Source organism: Toxotes jaculatrix, chromosome 15 (assembly GCF_017976425.1).
Source record: "Toxotes jaculatrix isolate fToxJac2 chromosome 15, fToxJac2.pri, whole genome shotgun sequence".
NCBI classification, from domain to species: Eukaryota; Metazoa; Chordata; class Actinopteri; family Toxotidae; genus Toxotes; species Toxotes jaculatrix.
In genome coordinates this window covers 22,666,102-22,691,282 of record NC_054408.1, presented here as the reverse complement: position 1 = coordinate 22,691,282, position 25,181 = coordinate 22,666,102, and the positions used below count along the sequence as shown (strand labels likewise).

At 46.4% G+C, this 25,181-nt stretch overlaps 1 protein-coding gene across 1 annotated transcript in view; it reads right to left on the bottom strand.

The window, feature by feature from the left end:
* Nucleotides 1–15,940, bottom strand: part of LOC121194552 (collagen alpha-3(VI) chain-like) — a 31,688-nt gene extending 15,748 nt beyond the window's left edge. The window contains exons 1-6 of the mRNA XM_041057486.1: nt 15,761–15,940; nt 14,930–15,529; nt 4,124–4,723; nt 1,810–2,421; nt 1,030–1,653; nt 133–738 (exon numbers count right to left, since the gene is read on the bottom strand). Coding sequence (XP_040913420.1) covers nt 133–738; nt 1,030–1,653; nt 1,810–2,421; nt 4,124–4,723; nt 14,930–15,529; nt 15,761–15,815 — 3,097 coding nt within the window. The 5' untranslated portion in view covers nt 15,816–15,940. The remainder of the gene's footprint in view (nt 1–132; nt 739–1,029; nt 1,654–1,809; nt 2,422–4,123; nt 4,724–14,929; nt 15,530–15,760) is intronic.
* Between the last annotated feature and the right edge of the window lie 9,241 nt (nt 15,941–25,181).

The window sequence follows — 25,181 nt, the reverse complement described above, 5'->3', positions numbered from 1 at the left end:
TGAGGTATTGAAGAGGACAGGGTAAAGAAGAGTGAGAAAATAAGAGTAAACTGAGTTAAACCGACCCATTAGATTTTAGCATTTTTTGTTTTTTAAGTATCTGTAATTTGTGTACATTTTTGAAAAACTTACCATCACCCCCATACTCTGTGGGTGTTATGTAAATGGGAGTCTCAGGTGTCAACAACCTCTCAGTAAACCTCTTCTGGATTGCTGCCAAGCCAGGGAATGTGGGAACCTGAAGGACATCATCCGAGGTTGTGGCAATTTGGGTCAGCTGTCTTGTGTCAGCACCACCAGCTCCAATACCAATGCAGTTTACTCGGGAGCTCTTAAGCAGAGGTCCATAGATTGAAACATCTTGGGGAGAACGTCCACCTGTCAGAACCACAAGATGCTGGGAGGCCTCAGCCGGACGCATACCAGCAGAGGTTTTTAACTCATTCTGTAGGACATAGTTAATGGCGTCAGCCAGGTCTGATGACCGACCACCCATCTGACGAAGTCTTTTGATTGCAGAGATAACAGCTGGCTTGTTGTTGTGTGAGTTGAGTGAGAACTCTGTTTTAACTCTGTCTGCATACTGGACAACAGCCACACGCACTTGATCAGGCTGCACATCAAGTTTTTGGACAATGTTGAGGATGAAGTCACGGATATGTGCAATGCCAGTAGAACCCGTATTGTCTGAGCCATCGATAAGGAAAATTATATCCTTTCTCCCAAGATTTAGGGACTCTGCAAAGTAAGTGCAACAAATATTAGCAACAATATTAGCAAAAGACTGATGCATTTAAAAAAAAAAACTTCCACTGTAACAGAACTCAGTAACAGAACTGAGTTCCAGGGCTTTCCAGGAACTTTACTCTTGCACCACCAGTGTACCATGAATCAGTGGCACATTGCATTATTGAATATGATTCAATAACGCATGATAAAAACATTATTCCATTGCCTTTAGTACTTACAACTTAAAGTTAATGTAAACCTTCAATATTACAGATAGTATAGATAGATAGTATTTCTTACCTATGGTCACTGTAGGAGGAACATAACTACTGATGATATCAGTGGTGGATATTGTTTTGACAGAATCAGTGAGCTGTGACTCCACCCTTGGAAGCTGCTGAAAACTGTCAACTGTGTACACAAGTTCAGGCTTCAGGGAAATCTGTCTCAGTTCATCAGGGTCTGCATTCCTTGAACCAATGGCAACAGGTGCAATGCGGTTTCTCTTAAGTTGGTCAGCTGGAGCAGATACATCATCTGTAGACTTGCCTCCTGTCACTAGAATGAGGAACTGAGGAACACCATCTTCAATACGGCTTCCCACTGACCTCTGGTAGATGTTTCTGGAGACCCACTCAAGAGCACGACCTGTGTTTAGGCGGTTTCCACCTCTGTTTCGAAGTTTCATCACAGCCTGGCGTACTTCATCTTTGGTGGAGAATTCGTTCAGAAGAAATTCCAACTTTGGTTCATCACTGTACTGTACCACTGAAACTCTAACCTTATCCAGTCCTACATCCAGTTTCTCCACAACTCTTCTTATCATGTCACGGATGGAAGAGAACTCATTACGCATTGCTGTTGTGCCATCAATTAGAAAAACGACATCCCTCTTTTCCCGTCCTGTGGGTGCTGGTGTGATTACTGCTCAGAAAGAATGTAAGCATAATAACAAGGTATGAGTACTAACTACAGAATGCCTAATGGATAAAAATATATACTTGTGCGATATATACATGACTGAGAATGTCATATATAATGTAAAAAATAAGTCATGTTATTTTTCAAAATTGAAATTACCATCATAGGTTGGGAATACTGGGCGCATCCTGGCGATGTCATCATCTGATAGCTCAGTGAGAGTGGTGATTAAATTTTCTTGGACTGTGTACAGGCCAGGGAGGTCGTCTACAGTGAAGGCAAAGTTAGGCACATAGGACACCACCTTGAGCTCTGTAGGATCAACATCCCTGGTCCCAATGCTGAAGGGAAGAACTCTAGATTGTTTGAGGGAAGTAGCTCCACGACTGATGTCATCTGTAGAGGACCCACTGGAGATGACAATTACAAACTGTGGTACACCCTCTTGCTTCCTGCTTCCACGTTCTGCTGTCAGAACATCTTGACTGACAAACTGCAAGGCCTGACCCAGATTACGTTGTCTTCCTCCTCGCTGTCTCATTCCCTTTACAGCATTCATTACACCCTCTTTAGTTGTATGTGAGTTCAGATACATGTCAGCCTGAGCAAAGTCGCCATACTGGACAACGCCAATTCGAATCTTATTCTCGCCCACGCTGAGACTCTCCACGACCCTGCGGATGAACTCCTGGATGATAGGAAATTCCCGTCCAACACCAGCAGATCCATCAACAAGGAAAACGACATCCTTCCGGGGGCCCTGCATATCAACTGAAAGAAACAGAGAAAAGGTAATTCAGTGTTCTGTTACAGAAACAATCAAAATATGCAACAAAAGGTCAAACAAAAATACAGCCAAATTATAGCTGCAAATTTGTGTTATTCTGGTGCATATTCAGGAGGTTATTGACATTTAATATGAGACTTCAGTTTTCATTACATTAGACTGTGCATAGCCTGAGCCTAGCAGCTGGAAATCAGACCAGCAATCCATCTATGGCAAGTGGTTTTTATGATTACATTTCTCAAAGCAAAAAATCTTAATAGTTATAAACTGAAGAACTTGTTTCTCATCTTAAATGTATTTTGATAATGCAAAAGTATTTTAGAGGATTAGCTGCTTTCATAGCTTCAGCTAGTGCAAAATACTGCTTCTATGCTCTTCATGTAAGCTTTGAAATGTGTGTATTTAGAAATTAGTATTGTAAACCAGTATTCCATCTTCTGTAAGAACTATTCTAAAACAACTACTTTCTCCAAAGTCCACACTGGGTCCAAATCTGTCTATGGTCCTAAAGTCTGAAACATTATATCCACAAATAATATGGATATACGATCAACCCAGGAACTCCATTATCATACTTTAAATCATCACGCAAACCTATGAATACCTTCAAAAAATGCACTACTTTAAATCTGATTTATGTGCATGTCACATGCTCTCTCGCTCGTGTTGCATAGCTGGTATTTAGAAGAGGTGTACAAAATGTAAGGTTGTAATTATCCATCAATCAGTGTGGTTATTCCATTTGAGTTTTGTTTTCCAATAATGCAGCCTGCTGAATGCAAGCTATTTTGCAGCCAAATATCATACCTGGGATATCAGATTTCAGAACACTAAATGTCAGTCATCCTCACACATGAAGCTACTGTTTCTGCTGAATTAAAATGTCAGCAATCAGTCACTTTTTAAACCATTGGCAGAAAACAATACAAATCCAATTTAAAAGAAACACTAGACTGAATCATATTTAACTGAAAGCAGAGAGCTTCAATACCACTATTTAATAAAGTATTCATAATTAATAATTACTTGTGCTCTCATGCTGAAACAATAGTGATTTTGCTTAAGTTTGAACAAGAAAAGTACTCCACTTTTATTTTATTTTCATAGACTAAAGCTTGTTTTTGTCCCTATTACAGATACAAGCGAACTTGGTTATGAGGCAGTCCATCCATTAAAAAGTAAATTATAAATGAAAAATTTTATAAGGAAAATAATTCCTTAAAGTAGAAAGACAGGTCTAAGGACAATGCTATCAGGAATGAAATTGATACAAATGAGTCTACTTGATTCAGCATTACAAAGCATGTGAAAAATATGAATGAGATGAAAAGGAGAAAAACTTGGTTGCTAGCAAGAATACAAATCAAGAAGTGGACTTAGACTGAGAGGAGTCCAAAGAATCAAAAAGTACATTTTTGACGAGTGCTGATCTTTGAATACAATTTTTCATAACGTAAAAATGAACTTGGACAGAGAGTAGCATTTCTAACTACTCATATCGCCACCACGTAAATAATGTCCAAATATTCATTCATTTGCTCGGTGCGTTTGCATGCATGACAAAGCAAAAATAATTCATGTAGCCGTTCAGCCAAGGAATTGTGTTAATTAACATACCAAGAACAGTTGGAGATTCAGGGGTGACGGCAATAATGCACCTGTCAGAGGTCGTGCAAGTTAACATACCAAATACAGTTGGAGATTCTGGGGTGACGGTAATAACCACAGCCTCCACAGAGGACTGAAGCTGCTGTTGGACACTGGGAAGGTCAGTGAATTCAGACACAGAAACAGCGTAACTGGGCTCGTGGGATATCTTCTGCAGTTCTCTGCTGTCAGAGCCCCTGGTTCCAATTGCAAAGGTCAAGACGCCCAGCTGCTTGAGAGCAGAGGCTGGCGCATCAACGCTGTCAAAAGACTTTCCACCACTTAGCAATATCAGGACCTGTGGAACTCCTTCCAGGCGCCTGCTTCCGGCAGAGGCCGTGAAGACATTGTCCCTCAAGTGCTGGAGAGCTGCTCCAGTATAGAGGGGTCTTCCGCCTTTGTGCCTCAAACCTCTGACAGTGTCAAGGATCTCGCTTTTGGTTGTGTATGTGTTCAGATAGAACTGGACAGCTGGATCTCTGCTGTACTGAACCACTGACACACGGTCTTTGTTGTCATCCACACTGAGTGTTTCTACTACTCTTTGGACAAAGTCTCGCATAGCTGGGAATCCCACTCTAGTACCATCAGATCCATCCAACAAGAACACAAAATCCCTTCCAGTTGGCTGTTTCTCCACTAGGGAACATAAGATATGACACAGTTTTAGGATCATTTGTCAAACACTTCCTGTGTCAAAATCACACGATCAAAACTAACCACAATGTCTACGACTCACACTATGAAAGGTGGTAAAACTCTACTTTCAAAGTGGCACTGGCTGACCTGAACTTAATGTGATGCTCTTTGGTACGGTTCTATTTGCGACCTACCATGATCTTGGAATGTAAAAATCAATCACTTTCTTACCAGTCACTGTTGTTGTTGTTGTTGTGGGCGTGGGCCTCACTCGCACTGTGCTCATTACAGAAGAGAGCTTTTCTTGGACACCGGGGAGGTCAGTGAACTCAGACACTAACAGAGCAAAACTAGGGTCATACGATATCTTCTGCAGCTCTCGACTGTCAGAGCTCCTTGTTCCAATGCCAATCACAACAGTGCCCTGCTGTTTGAGAGCAGCAGCTGGGGTATCTACATTGTCAAAAGACCTTCCACCATTTAGCAGGATCAACATCTGTGGAACGCCCTGCAGGCGCCTACTCCCCGAGGAGTTTGTAAAGACGTTGTCCCTGACATACTGGAGGGCTGCCCCGGTGTTGAGGGGTCTGCCTCCTCTGTGTCTCAGCCCTCTGACCGAATCCTTAACATCCTCTCTTGTGTTGTATGTGTTCAGATAGAAATGGACCTCTGCATCTCTGCTGTACTGGACCACAGAGACACGGTCTTTGTTTTCTCCCACATTGAGTTTCTCCACCACTCTCTCAACAAAATCACGCATGGCAGGGAAGCCATTCCTTGTGCCATCAGAGCCATCCAGAAGGAATACGATATCCTTTTTGGCAGTGTCAACTGAGAAAAGATAGAAGACGACACATAAAAACCTTTGCAAAAAGCACGCTTGTGAACTAATCCTTATCAAGTGGTAGACGATCCTTTCATTTTCTTTTTTTAAATTTCCTTTCCTGAAAGCACCTAACACTGCTTACTTCAATTTTAAATAGTGGGAGAGCACACCACCATCTCTCTTCAAGGGCACACATGCAGCTCAACAACTTTCAGACATAAATTCTTTCCCTCAGTGAAGGTGAAACAAGTCTGGTAGCCCTCGAGGCGAGGGGTCGTGAAAGTTAACATACCAGGTACAGTTGGAGATTCTGGGGTGACGGCAATAGCCACAGCCTCCACGGAGGACTGAAGCTGCTGTTGGACACTGGGAAGGTCAGTGAATTCAGACACAGAAACAGCGTAACTGGGCTCGTGGGATATCTTCTGCAGTTCTCTGCTGTCAGAGCCCCTGGTTCCAATTGCAAAGGTCAAGACGCCCAGCTGCTTGAGAGCAGAGGCTGGCGCATCAACGCTGTCAAAAGACTTTCCACCACTTAGCAATATCAGGACCTGTGGAACTCCTTCCAGGCGCCTGCTTCCGGCAGAAGCCGTGAAGACATTGTCCCTCAAGTGCTGGAGAGCTGCTCCAGTGTTGAGTGGTCTTCCGCCTTTGTGCCTCAAACCTCTGACAGTGTCAAGGATCTCGCTTTCGGTTGTGTATGTGTTCAGATAGAACTGGACAGCTGGATCTCTGCTGTACTGAACCACTGACACACGGTCTTTGTTGTCATCCACACTGAGTGTCTCTACTACTCTTTGGACAAAGTCTCGCATATCTGGAAATCCAGCTCTAGTACCATCAGATCCATCCAACAAGAACACAAAATCTCTTCCGGTTGGCTTTTTCTCCACTAGGAAACATAAGATATGACACAGTTTTAGGATCATTTGTAAAACACTTCCCGTGTCAAAGTCAGATGATCAAAACTAACCACAATGTCTACGACTAAATCTATGAAAGGTGGTACAACTCTACTTTCAAAGTGGCACTGGCTGACCTGAACTGAATGAAATGCACCTGTCAGAGGTCGTGCAAGTTAACATACCAGGTACAGTTGGAGATTCTGGGGTGACGGCAGTAGCCACAGCCTCCACGGAGGACTGAAGCTGCTGTTGGACACTGGGAAGGTCAGTGAATTCAGACACAGAAACAGCATAACTGGGCTCGTGGGATATCTTCTGCAGTTCTCTGCTGTCAGAGCCCCTGGTTCCAATTGCAAAGGTCAAGACGCCCAGCTGCTTGAGAGCAGAGGCTGGCGCATCAACGCTGTCAAAAGACTTTCCACCACTTAGCAATATCAGGACCTGTGGAACTCCTTCCAGGCGCCTGCTTCCGGCAGAGGCCGTGAAGACATTGTCCCTCAAGTGCTGGAGAGCTGCTCCAGTGTTGAGTGGTCTTCCGCCTTTGTGCCTCAAACCTCTGACAGTGTCAAGGATCTCGCTTTTGGTTGTGTATGTGTTCAGATAGAACTGGACAGCTGGATCTCTGCTGTACTGAACCACTGACACACGGTCTTTGTTGTCATCCACACTGAGTGTCTCTACTACTCTTTGGACAAAGTCTCGCATATCTGGAAATCCAGTTCTAGTACCATCAGATCCATCCAACAAGAACACAAAATCCCTTCCGGTTGGCTTTTTCTCCACTAGGCAACATAAGATATGACACAGTTTTAGGATCATTTGTAAAAAACTTCCTGTGTCAAAGTCAGATAATCAAAACTAACCACAATGTCTACGACTAAATCTATGAAAGGTGGTACAACTCTACTTTCAAAGTGGTACTGGCTGACCTGAACTGAGTGAAATGCACCTGTCAGAGGTCGTGCAAGTTAACATACCAGGTACAGTTGGAGATTCTGGGGTGACGGCAGTAGCCACAGCCTCCACGGAGGACTGAAGCTGCTGTTGGACACTGGGAAGGTCAATGAATTCAGACACAGAAACAGCGTAACTGGGCTCGTGGGATATCTTCTGCAGTTCTCTGCTGTCAGAGCCCCGGGTTCCAATTGCAAAGGTCAAGACGCCCAGCTGTTTGAGAGCAGAGGCTGGCGCATCAACGCTGTCAAAAGACTTTCCACCACTTAGCAATATCAGGACCTGTGGAACTCCTTCCAGGCGCCTGCTTCCGGCAGAGGCCGTGAAGACATTGTCCCTCAAGTACTGGAGAGCTGCTCCAGTATAGAGGGGTCTTCCGCCTTTGTGCCTCAAAGCTCTGACAGTGTCAAGGATCTCGCTTTTGGTTGTGTACGTGTTCAGATAGAACTGGACAGCTGGATCTCTGCTGTACTGAACCACTGACACACGGTCTTTGTTGTCATCCACACTGAGTGTTTCTACTACTCTTTGGACAAAGTCTCGCATAGCTGGGAATCCCACTCTAGTACCATCAGATCCATCCAACAAGAACACAAAATCCCTTCCAGTTGGCTGTTTCTCCACTAGGGAACATAAGATATGACACAGTTTTAGGATCATTTGTCAAACACTTCCCGTGTCAAAATCAGACGATCAAAACTAACCACAATGTCTACGACTCACACTATGAAAGGTGGTAAAACTCTACTTTCAAAGTGGCACTGGCTGACCTGAACTTAATGTGATGCTCTTTGGTACGGTTCTATTTGCGACCTACCATGATCTTGGAATGTAAAAATCAATCACTTTCTTACCAGTCACTGTTGTTGTTGTTGTTGTTGTTATTGTGGGTGTGGGCCTCACTCGCACTGTGCTCATTACAGAAGAGAGCTTTTCTTGGACACCGGGGAGGTCAGTGAACTCAGACACTAACAGAGCAAAACTAGGGTCATACGATATCTTCTGCAGCTCTCGACTGTCAGAGCTCCTTGTTCCAATGCCAATCACAACAGTGCCCTGCTGTTTGAGAGCAGCAGCTGGGGTATCTACATTGTCAAAAGACCTTCCACCATTTAGCAGGATCAACATCTGTGGAACGCCCTGCAGGCGCCTACTCCCCGAGGAGTTTGTAAAGACGACGTCCCTGACGTACTGGAGGGCTGCCCCGGTGTTGAGGGGTCTGCCTCCTCTGTGTCTCAGCCCTCTGACCGAATCCTTAACATCCTCTCTTGTGTTGTATGTGTTCAGATAGAAATGGACCTCTGCATCTCTGCTGTACTGGACCACAGAGACACGGTCTTTGTTTTCTCCCACATTGAGTTTCTCCACCACTCTCTCAACAAAATCACGCATGGCAGGGAAGCCATTCCTTGTGCCATCAGAACCATCCAGAAGGAATACGATATCCTTTTTGGCAGTGTCAACTGAGAAAAGATAGAAGACGACACATAAAAACCTTTGCAAAAAGCACACTTGTGAACTAATCCTTATCAAGTGGTAGACGATCCTTTCATTTTCTTTTTTTAAATTTCCTTTCCTGAAAGCACCTAACACTGCTTACTTCAATTTTAAATAGTGGGAGAGCACACCACCATCTCTCTTCAAGGGCACACATGCAGCTCAACAACTTTCAGACATAAATTCTTTCCCTCAGTGTAGGTGAAACAAGTCTGGTAGCCCTCGAGGCGAGGGGTCGTGAAAGTTAACATACCAGGTACAGTTGGAGATTCTGGGGTGACGGCAGTAGCCACAGCCTCCACGGAGGACTGAAGCTGCTGTTGGACACTGGGAAGGTCAGTGAATTCAGACACAGAAACAGCATAACTGGGCTCGTGGGATATCTTCTGCAGTTCTCTGCTGTCCGAGCCCCTGGTTCCAATTGCAAAGGTCAAGACGCCCAGCTGCTTGAGAGCAGAGGCTGGCGCATCAACGCTGTCAAAAGACTTTCCACCACTTAGCAATATCAGGACCTGTGGAACTCCTTCCAGGCGCCTGCTTCCGGCAGAGGCCGTGAAGACATTGTCCCTCAAGTGCTGGAGAGCTGCTCCAGTGTTGAGTGGTCTTCCGCCTTTGTGCCTCAAACCTCTGACAGTGTCAAGGATCTCGCTTTTGGTTGTGTATGTGTTCAGATAGAACTGGACAGCTGGATCTCTGCTGTACTGAACCACTGACACACGGTCTTTGTTGTCATCCACACTGAGTGTCTCTACTACTCTTTGGACAAAGTCTCGCATATCTGGAAATCCAGTTCTAGTACCATCAGATCCATCCAACAAGAACACAAAATCCCTTCCGGTTGGCTTTTTCTCCACTAGGAAACATAAGATATGACACAGTTTTAGGATCATTTGTAAAAAACTTCCTGTGTCAAAGTCAGATAATCAAAACTAACCACAATGTCTACGACTAAATCTATGAAAGGTGGTACAACTCTACTTTCAAAGTGGTACTGGCTGACCTGAACTGAATGAAATGCACCTGTCAGAGGTCGTGCAAGTTAACATACCAGGTACAGTTGGAGATTCTGGGGTGACGGCAGTAGCCACAGCCTCCACGGAGGACTGAAGCTGCTGTTGGACACTGGGAAGGTCAATGAATTCAGACACAGAAACAGCGTAACTGGGCTCGTGGGATATCTTCTGCAGTTCTCTGCTGTCAGAGCCCCGGGTTCCAATTGCAAAGGTCAAGACGCCCAGCTGTTTGAGAGCAGAGGCTGGCGCATCAACGCTGTCAAAAGACTTTCCACCACTTAGCAGGATCAACATCTGTGGAACGCCCTGCAGGCGCCTACTCCCCGAGGAGTTTGTAAAGACGACGTCCCTGACGTACTGGAGGGCTGCCCCGGTGTTGAGGGGTCTGCCTCCTCTGTGTCTCAGCCCTCTGACCGAATCCTTAACATCCTCTCTTGTGTTGTATGTGTTCAGATAGAAATGGACCTCTGCATCTCTGCTGTACTGGACCACAGAGACACGGTCTTTGTTTTCTCCCACATTGAGTTTCTCCACCACTCTCTCAACAAAATCACGCATGGCAGGGAAGCCATTCCTTGTGCCATCAGAACCATCCAGAAGGAATACGATATCCTTTTTGGCAGTGTCAACTGAGAAAAGATAGAAGACGACACATAAAAACCTTTGCAAAAAGCACACTTGTGAACTAATCCTTATCAAGTGGTAGACGATCCTTTCATTTTCTTTTTTTAAATTTCCTTTCCTGAAAGCACCTAACACTGCTTACTTCAATTTTAAATAGTGGGAGAGCACACCACCATCTCTCTTCAAGGGCACACATGCAGCTCAACAACTTTCAGACATAAATTCTTTCCCTCAGTGTAGGTGAAACAAGTCTGGTAGCCCTCGAGGCGAGGGGTCGTGAAAGTTAACATACCAGGTACAGTTGGAGATTCTGGGGTGACGGCAGTAGCCACAGCCTCCACGGAGGACTGAAGCTGCTGTTGGACACTGGGAAGGTCAGTGAATTCAGACACAGAAACAGCATAACTGGGCTCGTGGGATATCTTCTGCAGTTCTCTGCTGTCCGAGCCCCTGGTTCCAATTGCAAAGGTCAAGACGCCCAGCTGCTTGAGAGCAGAGGCTGGCGCATCAACGCTGTCAAAAGACTTTCCACCACTTAGCAATATCAGGACCTGTGGAACTCCTTCCAGGCGCCTGCTTCCGGCAGAGGCCGTGAAGACATTGTCCCTCAAGTGCTGGAGAGCTGCTCCAGTGTTGAGTGGTCTTCCGCCTTTGTGCCTCAAACCTCTGACAGTGTCAAGGATCTCGCTTTTGGTTGTGTATGTGTTCAGATAGAACTGGACAGCTGGATCTCTGCTGTACTGAACCACTGACACACGGTCTTTGTTGTCATCCACACTGAGTGTCTCTACTACTCTTTGGACAAAGTCTCGCATATCTGGAAATCCAGTTCTAGTACCATCAGATCCATCCAACAAGAACACAAAATCCCTTCCGGTTGGCTTTTTCTCCACTAGGAAACATAAGATATGACACAGTTTTAGGATCATTTGTAAAAAACTTCCTGTGTCAAAGTCAGATAATCAAAACTAACCACAATGTCTACGACTAAATCTATGAAAGGTGGTACAACTCTACTTTCAAAGTGGTACTGGCTGACCTGAACTGAATGAAATGCACCTGTCAGAGGTCGTGCAAGTTAACATACCAGGTACAGTTGGAGATTCTGGGGTGACGGCAGTAGCCACAGCCTCCACGGAGGACTGAAGCTGCTGTTGGACACTGGGAAGGTCAATGAATTCAGACACAGAAACAGCGTAACTGGGCTCGTGGGATATCTTCTGCAGTTCTCTGCTGTCAGAGCCCCGGGTTCCAATTGCAAAGGTCAAGACGCCCAGCTGTTTGAGAGCAGAGGCTGGCGCATCAACGCTGTCAAAAGACTTTCCACCACTTAGCAATATAAGGACCTGTGGAACTCCTTCCAGGCGCCTGCTTCCGGCAGAGGCCGTGAAGACATTGTCCCTCAAGTACTGGAGAGCTGCTCCAGTAAAAAGTGGTCTTCCGCCTTTGTGCCTCAAAGCTCTGACAGTGTCAAGGATCTCGCTTTTGGTTGTGTATGTGTTCAGATAGAACTGGACAGCTGGATCTCTGCTGTACTGAACCACTGACACACGGTCTTTGTTGTCATCCACACTGAGTGTCTCTACTACTCTTTGGACAAAGTCTCGCATATCTGGAAATCCAGTTCTAGTACCATCAGATCCATCCAACAAGAACACAAAATCCCTTCCGGTTGGCTTTTTCTCCACTAGGAAACATAAGATATGACACAGTTTTAGGATCATTTGTAAAAAACTTCCTGTGTCAAAGTCAGATAATCAAAACTAACCACAATGTCTACGACTAAATCTATGAAAGGTGGTACAACTCTACTTTCAAAGTGGTACTGGCTGACCTGAACTGAGTGAAATGCACCTGTCAGAGGTCGTGCAAGTTAACATACCAGGTACAGTTGGAGATTCTGGGGTGACGGCAGTAGCCACAGCCTCCACGGAGGACTGAAGCTGCTGTTGGACACTGGGAAGGTCAATGAATTCAGACACAGAAACAGCGTAACTGGGCTCGTGGGATATCTTCTGCAGTTCTCTGCTGTCAGAGCCCTGGGTTCCAATTGCAAAGGTCAAGACGCCCAGCTGTTTGAGAGCAGAGGCTGGCGCATCAACGCTGTCAAAAGACTTTCCACCACTTAGCAATATCAGGACCTGTGGAACTCCTTCCAGGCGCCTGCTTCCGGCAGAGGCCGTGAAGACATTGTCCCTCAAGTACTGGAGAGCTGCTCCAGTATAGAGGGGTCTTCCGCTTTTGTGCCTCAAACCTCTGACAGTGTCAAGGATCTCGCTTTTGGTTGTGTATGTGTTCAGATAGAACTGGACAGCTGGATCTCTGCTGTACTGAACCACTGACACACGGTCTTTGTTGTCATCCACACTGAGTGTTTCTACTACTCTTTGGACAAAGTCTCGCATAGCTGGGAATCCCACTCTAGTACCATCAGATCCATCCAACAAGAACACAAAATCCCTTCCAGTTGGCTGTTTCTCCACTAGGGAACATAAGATATGACACAGTTTTAGGATCATTTGTCAAACACTTCCCGTGTCAAAATCACACGATCAAAACTAACCACAATGTCTACGACTCACACTATGAAAGGTGGTAAAACTCTACTTTCAAAGTGGCACTGGCTGACCTGAACTTAATGTGATGCTCTTTGGTACGGTTCTATTTGCGACCTACCATGATCTTGGAATGTAAAAATCAATCACTTTCTTACCAGTCACTGTTGTTGTTGTTGTTGTGGGCGTGGGCCTCACTCGCACTGTGCTCATTACAGAAGAGAGCTTTTCTTGGACACCGGGGAGGTCAGTGAACTCAGACACTAACAGAGCAAAACTAGGGTCATACGATATCTTCTGCAGCTCTCGACTGTCAGAGCTCCTTGTTCCAATGCCAATCACAACAGTGCCCTGCTGTTTGAGAGCAGCAGCTGGGGTATCTACATTGTCAAAAGACCTTCCACCATTTAGCAGGATCAACATCTGTGGAACGCCCTGCAGGCGCCTACTCCCCGAGGAGTTTGTAAAGACGTTGTCCCTGACATACTGGAGGGCTGCCCCGGTGTTGAGGGGTCTGCCTCCTCTGTGTCTCAGCCCTCTGACCGAATCCTTAACATCCTCTCTTGTGTTGTATGTGTTCAGATAGAAATGGACCTCTGCATCTCTGCTGTACTGGACCACAGAGACACGGTCTTTGTTTTCTCCCACATTGAGTTTCTCCACCACTCTCTCAACAAAATCACGCATGGCAGGGAAGCCATTCCTTGTGCCATCAGAACCATCCAGAAGGAATACGATATCCTTTTTGGCAGTGTCAACTGAGAAAAGATAGAAGACGACACATAAAAACCTTTGCAAAAAGCAAACTAATCCTTATCAAGTGGTAGACGATCCTTTCATTTTCTTTTTTTAAATTTCCTTTCCTGAAAGCACCTAACACTGCTTACTTCAATTTTAAATAGTGGGAGAGCACACCACCATCTCTCTTCAAGGGCACACATGCAGCTCAACAACTTTCAGACATAAATTCTTTCCCTCAGTGAAGGTGAAACAAGTCTGGTAGCCCTCGAGGCGAGGGGTCGTGAAAGTTAACATACCAGGTACAGTTGGAGATTCTGGGGTGACGGCAATAGCCACAGCCTCCACGGAGGACTGAAGCTGCTGTTGGACACTGGGAAGGTCAGTGAATTCAGACACAGAAACAGCGTAACTGGGCTCGTGGGATATCTTCTGCAGTTCTCTGCTGTCAGAGCCCCTGGTTCCAATTGCAAAGGTCAAGACGCCCAGCTGCTTGAGAGCAGAGGCTGGCGCATCAACGCTGTCAAAAGACTTTCCACCACTTAGCAATATCAGGACCTGTGGAACTCCTTCCAGGCGCCTGCTTCCGGCAGAGGCCGTGAAGACATTGTCCCTCAAGTGCTGGAGAGCTGCTCCAGTGTTGAGTGGTCTTCCGCCTTTGTGCCTCAAACCTCTGACAGTGTCAAGGATCTCGCTTTCGGTTGTGTATGTGTTCAGATAGAACTGGACAGCTGGATCTCTGCTGTACTGAACCACTGACACACGGTCTTTGTTGTCATCCACACTGAGTGTCTCTACTACTCTTTGGACAAAGTCTCGCATATCTGGAAATCCAGCTCTAGTACCATCAGATCCATCCAACAAGAACACAAAATCTCTTCCGGTTGGCTTTTTCTCCACTAGGAAACATAAGATATGACACAGTTTTAGGATCATTTGTAAAACACTTCCCGTGTCAAAGTCAGATGATCAAAACTAACCACAATGTCTACGACTAAATCTATGAAAGGTGGTACAACTCTACTTTCAAAGTGGCACTGGCTGACCTGAACTGAATGAAATGCACCTGTCAGAGGTCGTGCAAGTTAACATACCAGGTACAGTTGGAGATTCTGGGGTGACGGCAGTAGCCACAGCCTCCACGGAGGACTGAAGCTGCTGTTGGACACTGGGAAGGTCAGTGAATTCAGACACAGAAACAGCATAACTAGGCTCGTGGGATATCTTCTGCAGTTCTCTGCTGTCAGAGCCCCTGGTTCCAATTGCAAAGGTCAAGACGCCCAGCTGCTTGAGAGCAGAGGCTGGCGCATCAACGCTGTCAAAAGACTTTCCACCACTTAGCAATATCAGGACCTGTGGAACTCCTTCCAGGCGCCTGCTTCCGGCAGAGGCCGTGAAGACATTGTCCCTCAAGTGCTGGAGAGCTGCTCCAGTGTTGAGTGGTCTTCCGCCTTTGTGCCTCAAACCTCTGACAGTGTCAAGGATCTCGCTTTTGGTTGTGTATGTGTTCAGATAGAACTGGACAGCTGGATCTCTGCTGTACTGAACCACTGACACACGGTCTTTGTTGTCATCCACACTGAGTGTTTCTACTACTCTTTGGACAAAGTCTCGCATAGCTGGGAATCCCACTCTAGTACCATCAGATCCATCCAACAAGAACACAAAATCCCTTCCAGTTGGCTGTTTCTCCACTAGGGAACATAAGATATGACACAGTTTTAGGATCATTTGTCAAACACTTCCCGTGTCAAAATCACACGATCAAAACTAACCACAATGTCTACGACTCACACTATGAAAGGTGGTAAAACTCTACTTTCAAAGTGGCACTGGCTGACCTGAACTTAATGTGATGCTCTTTGGTACGGTTCTATTTGCGACCTACCATGATCTTGGAATGTAAAAATCAATCACTTTCTTACCAGTCACTGTTGTTGTTGTTGTTGTGGGCGTGGGCCTCACTCGCACTGTGCTCATTACAGAAGAGAGCTTTTCTTGGACACCGGGGAGGTCAGTGAACTCAGACACTAACAGAGCAAAACTAGGGTCATACGATATCTTCTGCAGCTCTCGACTGTCAGAGCTCCTTGTTCCAATGCCAATCACAACGGTGCCCTGCTGTTTGAGAGCAGCAGCTGGGGTATCTACATTGTCAAAAGACCTTCCACCATTTAGCAGGATCAACATCTGTGGAATGCCCTGCAGGCGCCTACTCCCCGAGGAGTTTGTAAAGACGTTGTCCCTGACGTACTGGAGGGCTGCCCCGGTGTTGAGGGGTCTGCCTCCTCTGTGTCTCAGCCCTCTGACCGAATTCTTAACATCCTCTCTTGTGTTGTATGTGTTCAGATAGAAATGGACCTCTGCATCTCTGCTGTACTGGACCACAGAGACACGGTCTTTGTTTTCTCCCACATTGAGTTTCTCCACCACTCTCTCAACAAAATCACGCATGGCAGGGAAGCCATTCCTTGTGCCATCAGAACCATCCAGAAGGAATACGATATCCTTTTTGGCAGTGTCAACTGAGAAAAGATAGAAGACGACACATAAAAACCTTTGCAAAAAGCAAACTAATCCTTATCAAGTGGTAGACGATCCTTTCATTTTCTTTTTTTAAATTTCCTTTCCTGAAAGCACCTAACACTGCTTACTTCAATTTTAAATAGTGGGAGAGCACACCACCATCTCTCTTCAAGGGCACACATGCAGCTCAACAACTTTCAGACATAAATTCTTTCCCTCAGTGTAGGTGAAACAAGTCTGGTAGCCCTCGAGGCGAGGGGTCGTGAAAGTTAACATACCAGGTACAGTTGGAGATTCTGGGGTGACGGCAGTAGCCACAGCCTCCACGGAGGACTGAAGCTGCTGTTGGACACTGGGAAGGTCAGTGAATTCAGACACAGAAACAGCATAACTGGGCTCGTGGGATATCTTCTGCAGTTCTCTGCTGTCAGAGCCCCTGGTTCCAATTGCAAAGGTCAAGACGCCCAGCTGCTTGAGAGCAGAGGCTGGCGCATCAACGCTGTCAAAAGACTTTCCACCACTTAGCAATATCAGGACCTGTGGAACTCCTTCCAGGCGCCTGCTTCCGGCAGAGGCCGTGAAGACATTGTCCCTCAAGTGCTGGAGAGCTGCTCCAGTGTTGAGTGGTCTTCCGCCTTTGTGCCTCAAACCTCTGACAGTGTCAAGGATCTCGCTTTTGGTTGTGTATGTGTTCAGATAGAACTGGACAGCTGGATCTCTGCTGTACTGAACCACTGACACACGGTCTTTGTTGTCATCCACACTGAGTGTTTCTACTACTCTTTGGACAAAGTCTCGCATAGCTGGGAATCCCACTCTAGTACCATCAGATCCATCCAACAAGAACACAAAATCCCTTCCAGTTGGCTGTTTCTCCACTAGGGAACATAAGATATGACACAGTTTTAGGATCATTTGTCAAACACTTCCCGTGTCAAAATCACACGATCAAAACTAACCACAATGTCTACGACTCACACTATGAAAGGTGGTAAAACTCTACTTTCAAAGTGGCACTGGCTGACCTGAACTTAATGTGATGCTCTTTGGTACGGTTCTATTTCCGACCTACCATGATCTTGGAATGTAAAAATCAATCACTTTCTTACCAGTCACTGTTGTTGTTGTTGTTGTGGGCGTGGGCCTCACTCGCACTGTGCTCATTACAGAAGAGAGCTTTTCTTGGACACCGGGGAGGTCAGTGAACTCAGACACTAACAGAGCAAAACTAGGGTCATACGATATCTTCTGCAGCTCTCGACTGTCAGAGCTCCTTGTTCCAATGCCAATCACAACGGTGCCCTGCTGTTTGAGAGCAGCAGCTGGGGTATCTACATTGTCAAAAGACCTTCCACCATTTAGCAGGATCAACATCTGTGGAATGCCCTGCAGGCGCCTACTCCCCGAGGAGTTTGTAAAGACGTTGTCCCTGACGTACTGGAGGGCTGCCCCGGTGTTGAGGGGTCTGCCTCCTCTGTGTCTCAGCCCTCTGACCGAATTCTTAACATCCTCTCTTGTGTTGTATGTGTTCAGATAGAAATGGACCTCTGCATCTCTGCTGTACTGGACCACAGAGACACGGTCTTTGTTTTCTCCCACATTGAGTTTCTCCACCACTCTCTCAACAAAATCACGCATGGCAGGGAAGCCATTCCTTGTGCCATCAGAACCATCCAGAAGGAATACGATATCCTTTTTGGCAGTGTCAACTGAGAAAAGATAGAAGACGACACATAAAAACCTTTGCAAAAAGCAAACTAATCCTTATCAAGTGGTAGACGATCCTTTCATTTTCTTTTTTTAAATTTCCTTTCCTGAAAGCACCTAACACTGCTTACTTCAATTTTAAATAGTGGGAGAGCACACCACCATCTCTCTTCAAGGGCACACATGCAGCTCAACAACTTTCAGACATAAATTCTTTCCCTCAGTGAAGGTGAAACAAGTCTGGTAGCCCTCGAGGCGAGGGGTCGTGAAAGTTAACATACCAGGTACAGTTGGAGATTCTGGGGTGACGGCAATAGCCACAGCCTCCACGGAGGACTGAAGCTGCTGTTGGACACTGGGAAGGTCAGTGAATTCAGACACAGAAACAGCGTAACTGGGCTCGTGGGATATCTTCTGCAGTTCTCTGCTGTCAGAGCCCCTGGTTCCAATTGCAAAGGTCAAGACGCCCAGCTGCTTGAGAGCAGAGGCTGGCGCATCAACGCTGTCAAAAGACTTTCCACCACTTAGCAATATCAGGACCTGTGGAACTCCTTCCAGGCGCCTGCTTCCGGCAGAGGCCGTGAAGACATTGTCCCTCAAGTGCTGGAGAGCTGCTCCAGTGTTGAGTGGTCTTCCGCCTTTGTGCCTCAAACCTCTGACAGTGTCAAGGATCTCGCTTTCGGTTGTGTATGTGTTCAGATAGAACTGGACAGCTGGATCTCTGCTGTACTGAACCACTGACACACGGTCTTTGTTGTCATCCACACTGAGTGTCTCTACTACTCTTTGGACAAAGTCTCGCATATCTGGAAATCCAGCTCTAGTACCATCAGATCCATCCAACAAGAACACAAAATCTCTTCCGGTTGGCTTTTTCTCCACTAGGAAACATAAGATATGACACAGTTTTAGGATCATTTGTAAAACACTTCCCGTGTCAAAGTCAGATGATCAAAACTAACCACAATGTCTACGACTAAATCTATGAAAGGTGGTACAACTCTACTTTCAAAGTGGCACTGGCTGACCTGAACTGAATGAAATGCACCTGTCAGAGGTCGTGCAAGTTAACATACCAGGTACAGTTGGAGATTCTGGGGTGACGGCAGTAGCCACAGCCTCCACGGAGGACTGAAGCTGCTGTTGGACACTGGGAAGGTCAGTGAATTCAGACACAGAAACAGCATAACTAGGCTCGTGGGATATCTTCTGCAGTTCTCTGCTGTCAGAGCCCCTGGTTCCAATTGCAAAGGTCAAGACGCCCAGCTGCTTGAGAGCAGAGGCTGGCGCATCAACGCTGTCAAAAGACTTTCCACCACTTAGCAATATCAGGACCTGTGGAACTTCTTCCAGGCGCCTGCTTCCGGCAGAGGCCGTGAAGACATTGTCCCTCAAGTGCTGGAGAGCTGCTCCAGTGTTGAGTGGTCTTCCGCCTTTGTGCCTCAAACCTCTGACAGTGTCAAGGATCTCGCTTTTGGTTGTGTATGTGTTCAGATAGAACTGGACAGCTGGATCTCTGCTGTACTGAACCACTGACACACGGTCTTTGTTGTCATCCACACTGAGTGTTTCTACTACTCTTTGGACAAAGTCTCGCATAGCTGGGAATCCCACTCTAGTACCATCAGATCCATCCAACAAGAACACAAAATCCCTTCCAGTTGGCTGTTTCTCCACTAGGGAACATAAGATATGACACAGTTTTAGGATCATTTGTCAAACACTTCCCGTGTCAAAATCACACGATCAAAACTAACCACAATGTCTACGACTCACACTATGAAAGGTGGTAAAACTCTACTTTCAAAGTGGCACTGGCTGACCTGAACTTAATGTGATGCTCTTTGGTACGGTTCTATTTGCGACCTACCATGATCTTGGAATGTAAAAATCAATCACTTTCTTACCAGTCACTGTTGTTGTTGTTGTTGTGGGCGTGGGCCTCACTCGCACTGTGCTCATTACAGAAGAGAGCTTTTCTTGGACACCGGGGAGGTCAGTGAACTCAGACACTAACAGAGCAAAACTAGGGTCATACGATATCTTCTGCAGCTCTCGACTGTCAGAGCTCCTTGTTCCAATGCCAATCACAACGGTGCCCTGCTGTTTGAGAGCAGCAGCTGGGGTATCTACATTGTCAAAAGACCTTCCACCATTTAGCAGGATCAACATCTGTGGAATGCCCTGCAGGCGCCTACTCCCCGAGGAGTTTGTAAAGACGTTGTCCCTGACGTACTGGAGGGCTGCCCCGGTGTTGAGGGGTCTGCCTCCTCTGTGTCTCAGCCCTCTGACCGAATTCTTAACATCCTCTCTTGTGTTGTATGTGTTCAGATAGAAATGGACCTCTGCATCTCTGCTGTACTGGACCACAGAGACACGGTCTTTGTTTTCTCCCACATTGAGTTTCTCCACCACTCTCTCAACAAAATCACGCATGGCAGGGAAGCCATTCCTTGTGCCATCAGAACCATCCAGAAGGAATACGATATCCTTTTTGGCAGTGTCAACTGAGAAAAGATAGAAGACGACACATAAAAACCTTTGCAAAAAGCAAACTAATCCTTATCAAGTGGTAGACGATCCTTTCATTTTCTTTTTTTAAATTTCCTTTCCTGAAAGCACCTAACACTGCTTACTTCAATTTTAAATAGTGGGAGAGCACACCACCATCTCTCTTCAAGGGCACACATGCAGCTCAACAACTTTCAGACATAAATTCTTTCCCTCAGTGTAGGTGAAACAAGTCTGGTAGCCCTCGAGGCGAGGGGTCGTGAAAGTTAACATACCAGGTACAGTTGGAGATTCTGGGGTGACGGCAGTAGCCACAGCCTCCACGGAGGACTGAAGCTGCTGTTGGACACTGGGAAGGTCAGTGAATTCAGACACAGAAACAGCATAACTGGGCTCGTGGGATATCTTCTGCAGTTCTCTGCTGTCAGAGCCCCTGGTTCCAATTGCAAAGGTCAAGACGCCCAGCTGCTTGAGAGCAGAGGCTGGCGCATCAACGCTGTCAAAAGACTTTCCACCACTTAGCAATATCAGGACCTGTGGAACTCCTTCCAGGCGCCTGCTTCCGGCAGAGGCCGTGAAGACATTGTCCCTCAAGTGCTGGAGAGCTGCTCCAGTGTTGAGTGGTCTTCCGCCTTTGTGCCTCAAACCTCTGACAGTGTCAAGGATCTCGCTTTTGGTTGTGTATGTGTTCAGATAGAACTGGACAGCTGGATCTCTGCTGTACTGAACCACTGACACACGGTCTTTGTTGTCATCCACACTGAGTGTTTCTACTACTCTTTGGACAAAGTCTCGCATAGCTGGGAATCCCACTCTAGTACCATCAGATCCATCCAACAAGAACACAAAATCCCTTCCAGTTGGCTGTTTCTCCACTAGGGAACATAAGATATGACACAGTTTTAGGATCATTTGTCAAACACTTCCCGTGTCAAAATCACACGATCAAAACTAACCACAATGTCTACGACTCACACTATGAAAGGTGGTAAAACTCTACTTTCAAAGTGGCACTGGCTGACCTGAACTTAATGTGATGCTCTTTGGTACGGTTCTATTTGCGACCTACCATGATCTTGGAATGTAAAAATCAATCACTTTCTTACCAGTCACTGTTGTTGTTGTTGTTGTGGGCGTGGGCCTCACTCGCACTGTGCTCATTACAGAAGAGAGCTTTTCTTGGACACCGGGGAGGTCAGTGAACTCAGACACTAACAGAGCAAAACTAGGGTCATACGATATCTTCTGCAGCTCTCGACTGTCAGAGCTCCTTGTTCCAATGCCAATCACAACAGTGCCCTGCTGTTTGAGAGCAGCAGCTGGGGTATCTACATTGTCAAAAGACCTTCCACCATTTAGCAGGATCAACATCTGTGGAACGCCCTGCAGGCGCCTACTCCCCGAGGAGTTTGTAAAGACGTTGTCCCTGACATACTGGAGGGCTGCCCCGGTGTTGAGGGGTCTGCCTCCTCTGTGTCTCAGCCCTCTGACCGAATCCTTAACATCCTCTCTTGTGTTGTATGTGTTCAGATAGAAATGGACCTCTGCATCTCTGCTGTACTGGACCACAGAGACACGGTCTTTGTTTTCTCCCACATTGAGTTTCTCCACCACTCTCTCAACAAAATCACGCATGGCAGGGAAGCCATTCCTTGTGCCATCAGAACCATCCAGAAGGAATACGATATCCTTTTTGGCAGTGTCAACTGAGAAAAGATAGAAGACGACACATAAAAACCTTTGCAAAAAGCAAACTAATCCTTATCAAGTGGTAGACGATCCTTTCATTTTCTTTTTTTAAATTTCCTTTCCTGAAAGCACCTAACACTGCTTACTTCAATTTTAAATAGTGGGAGAGCACACCACCATCTCTCTTCAAGGGCACACATGCAGCTCAACAACTTTCAGACATAAATTCTTTCCCTCAGTGTAGGTGAAACAAGTCTGGTAGCCCTCGAGGCGAGGGGTCGTGAAAGTTAACATACCAGGTACAGTTGGAGATTCTGGGGTGACGGCAGTAGCCACAGCCTCCACGGAGGACTGAAGCTGCTGTTGGACACTGGGAAGGTCAGTGAATTCAGACACAGAAACAGCATAACTGGGCTCGTGGGATATCTTCTGCAGTTCTCTGCTGTCCGAGCCCCTGGTTCCAATTGCAAAGGTCAAGACGCCCAGCTGCTTGAGAGCAGAGGCTGGCGCATCAACGCTGTCAAAAGACTTTCCACCACTTAGCAATATCAGGACCTGTGGAACTCCTTCCAGGCGCCTGCTTCCGGCAGAGGCCGTGAAGACATTGTCCCTCAAGTGCTGGAGAGCTGCTCCAGTGTTGAGTGGTCTTCCGCCTTTGTGCCTCAAACCTCTGACAGTGTCAAGGATCTCGCTTTTGGTTGTGTATGTGTTCAGATAGAACTGGACAGCTGGATCTCTGCTGTACTGAACCACTGACACACGGTCTTTGTTGTCATCCACACTGAGTGTCTCTACTACTCTTTGGACAAAGTCTCGCATATCTGGAAATCCAGTTCTAGTACCATCAGATCCATCCAACAAGAACACAAAATCCCTTCCGGTTGGCTTTTTCTCCACTAGGAAACATAAGATATGACACAGTTTTAGGATCATTTGTAAAAAACTTCCTGTGTCAAAGTCAGATAATCAAAACTAACCACAATGTCTACGACTAAATCTATGAAAGGTGGTACAACTCTACTTTCAAAGTGGTACTGGCTGACCTGAACTGAGTGAAATGCACCTATCAGAGGTCGTGAAAGTTAACATACCAGGTACAGTTGGAGATTCTGGGGTGACGGCAATAGCCACAGCCTCCACGGAGGACTGAAGCTGCTGTTGCACACTGGGAAGGTCAGTGAATTCAGACACAGAAACAGCGTAACTGGGCTCGTGGGATATCTTCTGCAGTTCTCTGCTGTCAGAGCCCCTGGTTCCAATTGCAAAGGTCAAGACGCCCAGCTGCTTGAGAGCAGAGGCTGGCGCATCAACGCTGTCAAAAGACTTTCCACCACTTAGCAATATCAGGACCTGTGGAACTCCTTCCAGGCGCCTGCTTCCGGCAGAGGCCGTGAAGACATTGTCCCTCAAGTGCTGGAGAGCTGCTCCAGTGTTGAGTGGTCTTCCGCCTTTGTGCCTCAAACCTCTGACAGTGTCAAGGATCTCGCTTTTGGTTGTGTATGTGTTCAGATAGAACTGGACAGCTGGATCTCTGCTGTACTGAACCACTGACACACGGTCTTTGTTGTCATCCACACTGAGTGTCTCTACTACTCTTTGGACAAAGTCTCGCATATCTGGAAATCCAGTTCTAGTACCATCAGATCCATCCAACAAGAACACAAAATCCCTTCCGGTTGGCTTTTTCTCCACTAGGAAACATAAGATATGACACAGTTTTAGGATCATTTGTAAAAAACTTCCTGTGTCAAAGTCAGATAATCAAAACTAACCACAATGTCTACGACTAAATCTATGAAAGGTGGTACAACTCTACTTTCAAAGTGGTACTGGCTGACCTGAACTGAGTGAAATGCACCTATCAGAGGTCGTGAAAGTTAACATACCAGGTACAGTTGGAGATTCTGGGGTGACGGCAGTAGCCACAGCCTCCACGGAGGACTGAAGCTGCTGTTGGACACTGGGAAGGTCAATGAATTCAGACACAGAAACAGCGTAACTGGGCTCGTGGGATATCTTCTGCAGTTCTCTGCTGTCAGAGCCCCGGGTTCCAATTGCAAAGGTCAAGACGCCCAGCTGTTTGAGAGCAGAGGCTGGCGCATCAACGCTGTCAAAAGACTTTCCACCACTTAGCAATATAAGGACCTGTGGAACTCCTTCCAGGCGCCTGCTTCCGGCAGAGGCCGTGAAGACATTGTCCCTCAAGTACTGGAGAGCTGCTCCAGTAAAAAGTGGTCTTCCGCCTTTGTGCCTCAAAGCTCTGACAGTGTCAAGGTTCTCGCTTTTGGTTGTGTATGTGTTCAGATAGAACTGGACAGCTGGATCTCTGCTGTACTGAACCACTGACACACGGTCTTTGTTGTCATCCACACTGAGTGTCTCTACTACTCTTTGGACAAAGTCTCGCATATCTGGAAATCCAGTTCTAGTACCATCAGATCCATCCAACAAGAACACAAAATCCCTTCCGGTTGGCTTTTTCTCCACTAGGAAACATAAGATATGACACAGTTTTAGGATCATTTGTAAAAAACTTCCTGTGTCAAAGTCAGATAATCAAAACTAACCACAATGTCTACGACTAAATCTATGAAAGGTGGTACAACTCTACTTTCAAAGTGGTACTGGCTGACCTGAACTGAGTGAAATGCACCTGTCAGAGGTCGTGCAAGTTAACATACCAGGTACAGTTGGAGATTCTGGGGTGACGGCAGTAGCCACAGCCTCCACGGAGGACTGAAGCTGCTGTTGGACACTGGGAAGGTCAATGAATTCAGACACAGAAACAGCGTAACTGGGCTCGTGGGATATCTTCTGCAGTTCTCTGCTGTCAGAGCCCCGGGTTCCAATTGCAAAGGTCAAGACGCCCAGCTGTTTGAGAGCAGAGGCTGGCGCATCAACGCTGTCAAAAGA